This window comes from Melospiza melodia, chromosome 2 (assembly GCF_035770615.1).
Source record: "Melospiza melodia melodia isolate bMelMel2 chromosome 2, bMelMel2.pri, whole genome shotgun sequence".
Taxonomy (NCBI): Eukaryota; Metazoa; Chordata; class Aves; order Passeriformes; family Passerellidae; genus Melospiza; species Melospiza melodia.
The window spans coordinates 25,045,215-25,057,731 of NC_086195.1; the positions used below are offsets into that span (position 1 = coordinate 25,045,215).

The 12,517-nt window shown below is 36.2% G+C and overlaps 1 protein-coding gene across 37 annotated transcripts in view; it reads right to left on the reverse strand.

Annotated features, from left to right (window-relative positions):
- Positions 1-12,517, reverse strand: part of ABI3BP (ABI family member 3 binding protein) — a 137,513-nt gene that overhangs the window by 35,535 nt on the left and 89,461 nt on the right. For 26 of the 37 annotated variants that reach the window (XM_063148142.1, XM_063148141.1, XM_063148105.1 and 23 more), the window contains 12 exons: positions 12,261-12,308; positions 11,706-11,780; positions 9,438-9,512; positions 8,526-8,600; positions 7,192-7,266; positions 6,493-6,567; positions 4,780-4,854; positions 4,075-4,149; positions 3,518-3,592; positions 1,756-1,830; positions 1,202-1,276; positions 32-97 (listed from right to left, as the gene is read on the reverse strand). In XM_063148142.1, the coding sequence (XP_063004212.1) occupies positions 32-97; positions 1,202-1,276; positions 1,756-1,830; positions 3,518-3,592; positions 4,075-4,149; positions 4,780-4,854; positions 6,493-6,567; positions 7,192-7,266; positions 8,526-8,600; positions 9,438-9,512; positions 11,706-11,780; positions 12,261-12,308 (864 nt within the window). The remainder of the gene's footprint in view (positions 1-31; positions 98-1,201; positions 1,277-1,755; positions 1,831-3,517; positions 3,593-4,074; positions 4,150-4,779; positions 4,855-6,492; positions 6,568-7,191; positions 7,267-8,525; positions 8,601-9,437; positions 9,513-11,705; positions 11,781-12,260; positions 12,309-12,517) is intronic. The other 11 variants (XM_063148143.1, XM_063148120.1, XM_063148119.1 and 8 more) reach the window with 8 other exon arrangements.

The window sequence follows — 12,517 nt, forward strand, 5'->3', positions numbered from 1 at the left end:
CCCCATCCCAGACTGAATAAACAATTATTACCAGGTCTGGTCTGTGGTTTATCCGTAGGCTGCGGTCTTGCAGAAGTGAGATGAGTTTTATGAGGTGCTAAAAGAAATAAGGTCCTGTTTCAATGCTGTGTGTAACAGAACAGGGACAGTGCAGTGCAATTTGCCAGACAAAAAGGTCCATGCACCAATGTGATACAGCAAAATGGACACATGAGAGTTCTATGAGATCTAATCCAAAATGCATGTGGAAAATGCTAGTTTCTTTAGTGGCCAGATGGCTCCATCATGCAGTCTGACCAGTTACATTCATATGTAGGTTTAGGAAAAAGATGTAAAATATTTACAGCCAGTTACCCAACTGTATATGGATACAGAGTTAGCTCTGCAAGGTATCCATGGCCTTAAGACATTTAATTAGGTTCTGTAAAAAACAAACAAACAAAAAACCTCAAAATAAAACACCGAACTGAAACCCCCCAAACCAAAGACTCAGATAAAACTATGAGACATTAAAATATTGCTGAGAAAACAACTGGGAGCATTCAATGCAGACACTGTGCAGGGCAGCTGAAGAACAGTGTCATCAGCAAGGCTGAAATCAGAAGCCCTCAACCTTTTTTTATTGTTGCCTTTCACTTGCAAAATAATTTTGACACCCTAGATGTTATGGGATCTGTGGAAGCTGAAAGCATAAGCAATAGTCACTGTTACCATGTGCCCAATTAGCAACGTCGGTAAATCAGGTTTTTTAAGTAGAGCTGGCTATTTGATAGTCAAGACAAATAAATGTTCGACCCATAACACTTAATCCAGCCTCTCCAAAGCATCGGAGAAAATACAGGCCAGAACATATTACTCATTTTTAACATTTAGATTGGGGATGTTTTACAGATTTAGATTTTGTAAAAAAAAGTTGAAACTCGGCATCAATGTTTGCAACACTATATAAATGAGCATCCGATACACAGCTCTAATATGGTTTAAAAACTTCACATAATCTTCAAGATTTGAGGCAATACTGTGCAAATCCCATTTTCAGAGCAATAAACTAAAATATTTGATAAGGGGAAAAATAAATTTTCATATTGCGTATTTGAAGCAGTTTTAAAGGTAATAATGAACAGACTATTAAACTGTACTGATTTTACTTAAGATCTACAGACTCTCAACACCACAACTTAAGAAAGTCTTAAAAAATTACCTGTATCAAACCAAGGAATTTCAGTTGCTTGACCAATTTTGGGCCTGGGTGAAATGTGGTATGTTTCATTGGGAACTGAAAATGGACATATTACTGCTTAGCAAATGCAAATGATTTCCTTTTAAACATAAGACATCACAGATGGAAAGGAAATTCAAACTGTCTGTGCAAATCATAAACAAAAGAGTCAGTGCTAGAAATCTGGCTGAAAATCATGCTTTTATACATGTAAAAGACTTTTCAAGTCTGGTAAGATATGTATCATTAGTAAGTCAGACAAAACCAGAAAAGATGATAAGGCAATGCCTTTATATGTGACTCCTCAGCCTTGTACATGTAGTACTTATTTCTACAAAGAATCACATGAATAAGAAAAATGACTGGAAAATTAAAACCAGCAACATTTTTTACATGCACTGGACTGTAACTAACAAATGAACATGACAAAGATACATGAAAGTTTTTCTTTTGATTAAACTGTAGGTTTAGCCATATAGCAAAAGCAGAGAAAGTAAAGATTGATGAAAAATAAACTGATGCAATATTCTCATTACCCAAAGTTATTTTGGACCCATCAACAACATGAACTGTTACAAGGTTAATTGATCCCAGGTGTGTTGCCCTTGGAGCTATAAAAAATAAACCATTGTTCTGTGAGAAGGCAAATTAAAGAAGTTGGATTTCATGAAGGATCTCTCTCTCCATTGTTTCCTAAAATCCTATCTGCACATCTGCTAGGGCAATTTGAACAGACATGAGACAGGCACATTTTGATTAGTCTGGATGTATTTTCATGCTGACAACCAGACAGTACAAGCATTCTGCTGGGCCCCCACTAATTTCAGAACACTTGCCCTAAACCTGGAGTTCTGACAGTCTTTGGTCTTTCTCATACTTGTTGATTAATTTACATTTCTCAAAAGAAAATTCTAGAAGCTATGAGTAATGTATTTATTTTTCAGACCTCACTCAAATTTGAATGAATTAATTAAAAGGTCTCTAAGTTATCGGATGAAAAGGACAGACTGGCAGGCAGAGGCACACACTACATGACTTTTGTCTTTCAATAAATAAGAAAATAAGGTAAAATAAATAAGAAATAAGGTAAGAATATGGAAGCTGGAAAATAACCTCCTTACAGGCATAAGGAGCAGTTGCTGAAAGGTGCCATTTATATTTCACAGTAAAATATACTGTGAAATACGTATATTCACAAAAAAAAAGTTTGTTTACAGTTTTTCCTACCAGTAGCTTCTTTTGCATATGCACCTTTATAATGATTTAGACTTTATATATAAATTTTATATTTTTTTAAAAGGCAAAAAATAAGCCTCTAAATTCTGTTCTCTGAAATTCTTTCCCTAAAACGAAATTTGTAGTGGTACCAAAAGATGGCACTTGTTAACTATGACATGATTGCAAATAGCTCTTATTCAACGGAGACTAAAAATCTAACTTTGTTATTGAACAGCCTGTCAAAACAAGGCATTTAGAAAAGAAATCTTTTTCCTGGACTGTTCAGTCTGATGTACACAGTAATATATATGTACATATGGTGTATGTATAGATAGAATATAGTTCTTGAATGAATAGTGGAATCTCTTTCACCATAAAAAATGGGCAAGGAGAAAGAAGTTGGGAGGAAATTACTAAACAACTGATTAAGCTATTTGTCTGAGAATAAAATTTTATCAATTCAGAGGTTAGATCAGAGAGAAGGAAAGTTCAGGAGCTGCTCTTATAGACATGTAGTCTCTCCTCACCTAACTGTATTTTTCTGCTGTTCCTTTCCTCCTTAGCAATTTCTATTGAAATAGATCACCTCGTGCTAAAGCTCAGATATCATCACCCTTCACTATAGATGTGCATCCCTGAATGTGCCATGGTTACTGCAAAAATCACTGGTATTGAAGGCACTTCTACTCTTAGCATGTCAAATATCTTGGATTGAAACTCTGTATACCGATTTTCAAAAGTACTTGAGAAATTGAATCACATGTTTTTAGATAAACAAAATTCCCCAAAACAAAAGAATTTTTTTTAATGTAAGCACAGAAATATATTTTTATTAAAATTAATTAAATTTCTCACATTTTTTGATGGCTACTAAGCCCATTCAACTTCTTTCCATGGAAACTGATCCAATTCTTGGGCATTCACTTTGATATAATTTATGAACAAGTTCTCAGCTGAACAATGACACAAAATTCTGTCTACTTATTATGCATACCCCATGACCACAAAACTCAGTGACAGCAGAAATATAACTAAGGCAGTGCCACAGTAACACTTCTAAAGTTACAAACTGTAAATTACCAGGTTTAGTTTGTGGTACTTCTGGCCCAACAGATGTTTTGGATTTGGAAGGAATGAGCAGTGTTTCTTTTGGAGCTGAAAGAAAAGGAAAAAGATTATTATTGTAGTCTTCAGGAGTCATGATCCAATGCCATACTTAGCCCACAGAAAATGCATGCCTCAAATGCCTGAAAAAAAGACAATAACAATTCCATGGCTTTCTGGAACCTGAAACAAAACCACTAGCCAAAACACAGAAAAGTCCCAGCAGTGTGCTGTAGGATAAGTTGAGTTAGGGGCTAAAATTCTTGCTCTAAAAGAAAAATGAGGCCACTGACTTCTGGTTGGAGATCTGACAAATACAGACTTCTGATCAGACATAAGTTGTATGCTATTTTTGCTTTACTTGACAAATAGAAATGAGAATCCTCTGTATCCTAAGACACATGCACGTGGCAGCAGAATGACGGATAGTGGAATGGTGTTATATAAATACCACATTGGAGCCTGTTCTCTAGAAATTTCTCCACTGAAAAATTAGAAATACCTGCATCTTAATGTTAAGGAAACTTATTTACCCATCGTTGCCCTTGACCGACCAGTGGTGGTAGAAGATTTTGTAAAAATTGGTTGCGGAGTTGTCGGATATATTGCTGTTAAGGAGAAAATGTGAAAAATCTTAGAATATTTATCTGTAATCCAAACAAAGCAGCATTTGCTAAAACCTGTAAAATGTCCCAAACTAAGGAGTAGCAGAATATTTTGAAAACCAGCTGCTGACAGACATAATTATCTCTCTATTAACTTCTGCTATATATTTATATCAAGAATGGGAAAGCACACAGCCCTCCAGAACTATTTTTAAAGCTATTTTCATTTCAGTACAGCAGACAATGTCTGTAGCTAACTGCACAAGCACATTGTAAAGGAGTTCTGCTGCATTTCAAGAAAAGATTAACAAAAAATGTTCACAGAGTACCCAAGATTACCAGTAATCACAGAGAACTCAGTCTGCCTAGGCACTGAAAATTGTCAATACCCACACTACTACATTCCAGTCATCATTTGCTATGTGTAATAGACAGAGGAATACCATGATATATATTATACATATATTACTATTATTTGTAGTGCAATTTTGGCTTATTTTGGATTGATCATCTGAAGTGTAATGCATTTGTTTCACCACAAAACTGGCTAGGGATAATCCCATTAAGAAGCACAAAACCTGATACTTGGGGAAAGAATGATTGAACACCAAATTAAAATAATGCCGCCATTACCAGGTCTGGTGTATGGCACTCTTGGTCTTTCAGTTGTTTTTCGTTTGGTATGAATGAATGGTTTTTCAGTTGGAGCTGGAATAAAAACAGAAAGCACCCAAAACAATAATGAAAAAAAACACTGCTTTTCACAGCACACGGGGAACATAACTATGATCTGATCTAGAATAAGGCAAATTATGTAAGAATAAACTGAAAGCTGGAATTCCTGCAAAGAAAGGAAAACAAGTTAAATGGCCACTTATGCCAAAAGACTTCTAAAAAATATATACAAATTTGTAGCTTTGCATCAAGCAGTCTGGCATATACATCATCATATGGTAATAGGACAAAAATAGACAGTGGTAACCTGTGTCTTCCTCATCTGCCACATATGAGTAGATGAGGGCAGGATTTCTTTTTTACTGGAACATTTGTGTCAAACTGATTTTTAACTTAAATTATTTTGTTCTTATGTTGGAATGATTTAATATTGTTATCTTCACACTATACAGATAAAAAAATTGGGTAACTAAAATTAGGAATCATTTACTGCAAAAGGTTATCTTAGCACTTTTTAGTCTGTGGTCTACATCAATGTGAGAGGTCCAAAATTATCTGCCTTAGCCTGTGCAGTTTTCATCCCTCTTGCTCTGAAGAAACATTTTCTGCATCTGACTCTTGCTCAGGTAGCTCAGGTGTTTACAACAGAGCACCTACTTCATAAATGCCTATCTGTTCATTGATGAACAGATACTGAAAGAATACTAACCTAAGTATCACTGCATACAGGGAATATAAATTGAAATAGAAACATGTTTAAAAGCAGTTTTAATTTCCTCTTCCTCAAAAAGAAAAGAAACATAGTTTGAAGATTATAAAATGCCTATTAATATTTCATTCTCAGAAAATATATACTATTTCATTCTCAGAAAATCACAGTCAAGGTCTGTCTCTGAAGCTGGGGACAGAAAACTGGTTGAACAACGATTGCTCAAGCAATGGTCCTGCTCCCAGATAGTGCTGGGTTCAGTGACCCTTACTTGGTCCACAAGTGACAATCTAACAAGACGAACACTCAGCTAAGGTTTCATGTATTTAAGCAAGTCTTCCCAACATGGATAACTGAAGAAAGCAGAGAGGATGGTTTCAAGTAGTAGAGTGGGATTTAGATGGTCTGCTCTGGAGCTATTTAGATAGCTGCTCTGGAGACTATGTCATTGTTGATATATTAAAATTTTTCTCTAAAATTAAACCATGAGGGCTGAAGAAGAAGAGTATTTTAGAATGAAAACAACCATAATTCACATGAAGAACAGGGCATTAACTCAGTTGGTTAGAGCATGGTGATAATGCAAGGGTTGTGATGAGCCAGTTTACTTCAGAGTTGGACTTGATGATCCTTGTGGGTCCCTTCCAGCCCAGAATATACTGTGACTCTATTTAAAGAGCAGATAGTGATGCTTCACAAAGTTCCCTTTTACTAGAAAATAGATAACATCTGGAGGAATTGCATCATCCTGACTGGAAAGGCTAGAAGAGGAGGAAAAGGACCTTTGAAAGTAAATGAGCTCATGCATCATTACCCTTATCAAGACCAAAGATCAAGTAAGTATCTACAAGAAGAGCAAAATTTCATTATTAGCTTTTAATAAAATATAATAAGCTCTCTCTAAGATGATATTCTCTAAAAAAAGTGTAAAATAGAATAATTATTTATGAAATAACAGTTACCAAATATTGCCCTTGTTCTTTCAGGAATATGAGGAATCATAGTTGTATCTCGTTCATCAAAGGTTGGAAGAATCTCTGTTGGAAAAAATGTCAATAAATTATCTGAATAACGAAAGCAATCTCCCTTCCCTCTTTTTCTCAAAAATCCTTTCAGCGCTATACTGTATACAACAGGAAAGGGATGTTATAGCATTTACCCTCAGAAATTTATGGTTAGGAAACAGCAGCAACAAACCCTCAGTGAAATCACTGATTATATTACATAGATCAGTTGGATTTATGATGGGGAGTCACCTAAGCAAAATATAATTGAAGGGAATCCTCACTCTAATCTGGGTAAAAATGCATGTATAAAGAAAAAGCATTGCAACAGTGTTAGGAGGTTTTTCTCATAAAAGCTTCCAAAACATGGTGCACACTATTAAAATGTGTTGCTCAGATAGAAGCTACAAATAACTTTTTATCCTTGATTAAAACATATAGGTTGATACTATTTCTTCTGTTAATATCTGCATAAAATACAAAAACTCTTGAACTGTTGAAGTTTCTGTCATATTTAATTACATCCCTGCAAAGATTTCTTAACCTAGAATAATAACCAGGCGACAGCTGATGCACTAATGATTATTCCCCCCATTGCCACCCCAAAAGCAATTGTTCAATTATCCACTGAAGCTTCAAAAAGACCAGATAATTTACCAGGCCTCCTGTATGGAGCATCCGGGATGGGAGTTGTTCTAGGTTTAAAAGGAATATGATGTGGTTCTTTAACAGCTGAAAGAAAAGAACTGTTTTAAGGGTTTATACTTTGACAAAATTAGGTTTGTTGCACAGGCACTGCATGTCTCATGCTTGCAAAGAAAAACAATCCCTGCATGACAGCCTGAAAAACTGAGTGTCAGATACACATCAAGAACAGGTCAGATACATGTCAGGAATTCAAGAGAAAACAAAATCCTGAATGAAAACATGAACAGAAAATTAATCAGGTAAGCAAAATCTGGAGTCAAGCAACAAAGCCAGAAAGAGCACAGACAGCTACAGGGAAGGTAGTTCTGTATTTCAGAACTGCAATACCCATGGTGTGCTTGTCTCCTACAAGGAGGAATTCAAAGGAATTATATCATGTGTGACAGAAAAAGAAATTTTATGTGAAGACAAAAAACCAGCTAGGAATCTTTCAATACCTGCAACAGAGTAGAATGTAGTTCAATTAGTAGAAAAGAGAACAATTCAAAACCACAAACACATTATATGAAAAACAGACTAGTGATATATAAACATTGGCCCAAGGAGTACTGAAAAAATAATAATGACCAGCTCAAGGTAACAAATTCACCTGCTGCCGTCTTTTTTTGTTCAACTGTAAATGTACTGCCAAAACTCCATAAAAACAACAAGATGCACAGAGTTAGTGGTGAGTATAAGTTAGTGGTAAAAATACTCCCTTTGGCGTGACTGGCTTGTTTTCAATTTGGACCACATTCTTTTTTTTTTTGCTTTTCTTTGTAAAATTAGTGAATATACACTCACTCAAAATAATGTTCAAGAGATACTCTCAGAACTGTTAGAAGTTACAGAGGTTTGGTCATTCATTAGTATGTAAATCCCTTTAAGTTTATTTTTGAGGGTGACATTCCATTACAAGGTCACACAAACCTATGAGTGTTTCAGTTAGAGATATTTGGAGTCATACATTAAGGCCCTCAAATAGGTTTTTCTCCAAGCACCTTTTGACAGGCACAAAAGAGATGCAACTTCTTCCAACTTCTCATGATGTTTCTGTGTTGTCTACCCTGCTGTACAGATTATTCAGCTGTGATAGATGTCTTGTGGCTGAAAAGCAGAGGCTACTACTAAAACTCAGACATTAAAAACAGAAATCAGCTCTGTTTTCCTGGAACCACATATTTAATAATCATCAGAGAACATATTTGCAATGTGAAGAAATGTTAATCCGCCCTTGGTTTGCTGAGGAAAGACAACCCAAAAGAACCCTGGATATTCAATCACAACAAAAGAACAATGTGTACCAGGTTTTGTGTATGGGACATCCGGACTTGGTGATGCCCTGGGCTTGGAAGGGACACGCCAACTTTCTTTGGGACCTGTGGAAATGAGCAAAGTTTTGAATTTATTTTTGAAGATGATGATTCTTAGACTTATGAAGATGTGCAAAGTTTTGAACACGTTGTTGAGGATGATGATTTAACATATGTCTTTCAACTTTTCTGCTGAATCAGAAGATTTGTTTTCTGATAAGAAATTTTTTAGGGATTATTTCTGTCAGTTTAAAATAATCCCAAAGAGATCTCCTATTAGTGCAATCAATAAAATGCCAGTGCAGAGACTAAAGAAAAAGTGACTTTTACAGTGCAGGGTCAGATCAACTCCCCACTCCTAACAGCAATAACAAACACAGATTTTTACAGACTAAACTGCTGTAGTTCTAACACTTCATAGTTGTGCTTCACAAGTGTTTCATATTCCAAAAACCTGCTGCTCATTTAAATCAACTTTGCATTAAAAAAAAAAAAAAATCCTCAGCAAACAAGTCAAAGCAGAAGAAACATGGAAATTTACCTCTAATTTTCAAATTGACAGAGCTATATCCAAAGTTTTGGGAACAAAAAAGTACTGTAATTTTACACTTTTAAAGAAGCAACTAAAAAATACAGATATTAAGGAAATCAAAATGCAGATTTTCCTGTGTGCAAGGGCTAAGGACGAGTGCTAACACACATATCTCCACTGTGTGTCATTGACATGTACAAATATCCAGCTGATTATGTTCAATGACAGCTGTATAGCAAAATTTTATTATGGCAGTGAAGCACAGCCTAGACAATAAGTATCTCTGTATCTTCACAGAACTCATCCATTTTGAGCATTATCAAAGTGACAAAACTTTCATGCACTAAAGGACAAAATATTGATAAGCTTACTTGCTCTGGTTGGAGGAACACGTGGACTGGGTGATGTTTTAGGTTTGGAAGGCCTGTGATATATATCTTTAGAAGCTGAAAGAAAGAAACTGGGTTAAACATTATTAAAGTAGTAAGTAGCTTCAAATATAAATAAACTGCTCTGTAATGGGTGTAGTCCTGGAATGATTCACAATATCAAATTCAAGTGACAAAAATGCCTTAGTCAAATGGATCTGCCTCAAGCAATCATATGACCCAGGATTAATGAAGTGATTGTGCTCTGACAGTGAAATTGAGGTTTGAATGGAACAGAATTATTTTCCAGTCTGCTATGAAGGATTGAATTTCAATTCATAAAACTGGAGGGGAAGGGAAGAAAAAGAAAGAGGAAGAGAAAGAAAGCTTTCAGGATGCAGCTCTACCCACCCATGGTGCTCTGCACTGCCAATGGTGCTATCTCCACAGGATGACTAAAACATATAATAAGGATCCTGTTCTGATCTGCCCTCTGCTTCTTACCATTAAATATTGAAGGAAATTTTCCTATCTTACGTGCATAACAACTTGAAAAAACCAAGGATTCTCCTCATTTGTTTTACAGAAAATAAGAAGACACCAAGAACCTTGACAGTTAAATTATTAAGGAACATGCAAAGAAAGATGACAGTTTTTTTCAGGTTTGCTTTTAACAATTTGTGCTGAAGAAGAAAGACGATGTGACCATTGAAACAAGAAAGCATCATTACCTATTGTTGCCTTTGGTTTCTCAGTTCTGAATCTAATTGTTTCCAGAACTGCACTAGCATAATAAAACAACAAAACCAAAGTACTACCAAGAACAATCACTGTCTCCACAATACTCATACCATCCCTGCTAGGGCTGATGACAGATAGTCACTCCTCCCTGAAACTCAACATCCAAGTATTATGTTCCACAGAGTTTCCTCCAGTTCAAGGTAACAGCTCTAATACAGAACAGATCCCAAATATCTGAAGTTTTTGTAAAAGCCACAAAGAGACTGTGGGTGGTTATTTTTTTACCTTCAGCTTTGTACACTTTCCTGACTTATTTCAAGGGTTTTGTTCAAACAATAGGTGCAGACTTACTGGGAAGAAAAGGAACCTGAGTTGGTGGCTCTCTGGCCACCTCTTCACCAGCACCATCTAATACTCCATGTACCTTGGATGCCCATACTGGGTCTGGCTGGAATGGGGGTTATTTTCTTCATAGCAGCCCTTCTGTACTGTGTTTTGGATTCATGACCAAGGAAGTGTTGATAAAATACCAACGTTTTAGCTGTTGCTGAATACGCCTTGTCACAGCATCCAGGAATACTTTGTTTTTCACTCTGCCCCCAGGCAAGAGGGCTGGGCTAGGGGTGGGCAGGGTGCTTGGAGAGGACACAGCCAGGACAGCAGAACCACCCTGGCCAAAGGGATATTCCACCTCACATAAAGCCATTTTAGCAGCAAAACTTTCCAAAGCACCCATTGTTCCTAGACCAGCACCACTCTGCCTGTGGGATGTGGTGTGAGGTTGTTTTGTGCACTTGCTTTCTTCCATCTCTTTTTATCCTCCCTTATTAAACTGCCTTTATCTTGAACTATGATTTTTTTCTCCTCTCTTTTTTTTTTTTTTAACTTCTTATCTGATTCTCTCCCCCAGACCACTGTGGGGTAGAATGAGCAGGAGGTTAGCGTGTGCTTAGCTTCTGGCAGGGTCAACCCACTATGGGACCTCACACACGCAAATGCGAGTTGCATAATTTACTTTCTCCCTCCTTAATTCTCCTAAGGTCGTAAATGGGTATAACAAACCATGCAGACACAATTATAGGAAGTATTATACATTCTTCAATCTCTGAACAACACAAGGGCTCTGGAAAAGTGAACCAGAAGTATGAATAAAACCTTTTGCCTATAAAAACCCCCAAAAACCAGGAACAATTTAAGAAATACAGAGCAGAATCCTTCCTCTTTGCAATGACACCCCTCGTTTTCATCTTCACTTTACCAGAACACAAGTTATACAACAAAGACTTATTTTCACTGAGAATTGTACAGAAAACATCCATTTCTGCACTGACTTACAATGTAATAAATAACCGAAGATATTTTCAACTTACCAGGTTGTTTATAAATTCTACATGTCACTGGATTTTACCCCTCAAGGAATATTCTGAAATATATGCCCAAGGAATACACACAAATCTGAAGCTCCAGTGATCACAGTAGAATCCATAAGACACGTGTCAGTACGAAAAGGAAAAAAAATAATGAACCTACCAGGTCTTGTTCGTGGCACCTCTGGGCTCGGTGATGTTCTAGGTTTGGAAGGAAAATACTGTGGTCCTCTAGGAACTAAAAAAATAGCAAATATTAGAATTTTTTGGGAACTGATACTGACAGAAAGAATAACATTAAAGAAGAACACATGCCTTTGGGACCCTTTGGAATCACAAAAGCTTGAGCAATGGAGAAATATGAACACTTGTGCTGATGGAAAACCTCTGTAAGAGGACAATATAAAACAAGGCCAATATTGTTGCACAGTATGAAAGGTGAAGCAGGACATGATAGAAATGGAGTATAGAGACAAGCAGTCAAAGTAGGTTGTGGTGCTTCCATCCCCTTTGCAGAACACATTTGTGTGAGGAAAAAAAGACAAAAAGATTATTATGAATCGTTAGTGAAAAATCACCAAACCCCACGTAACAGGATGAACTTTAATGGTAAAAAATTATGAGTGGAGTGCAATGAAGCAGTGCTTGTGATGGTCAGTGAGAAAAAAGCTAGATGTGATGGTCCCCAGGTGATTTACCCTGTAGGTAAAACTGTTACCTATTGTTGGTTTTAGTTGATCAGTTCTAAGTGTTATAGATTCCAGGACTGTATCAGAAACAAAATGGAAAATATGTTTTGAAAGTTGAAAATTTACAATTAGCACTACTTTTTGAATAATATACTTTGTATACTGCCTCATACAGAAACAGTTGTATTAAAAGAAATATCTGAGAAAGCAGTGAAATCTTCAACTTTGTTCTCCCATAGGCTTCAATGAAATATTCAAATATTATCATTCTGTTATTCAGAAAATG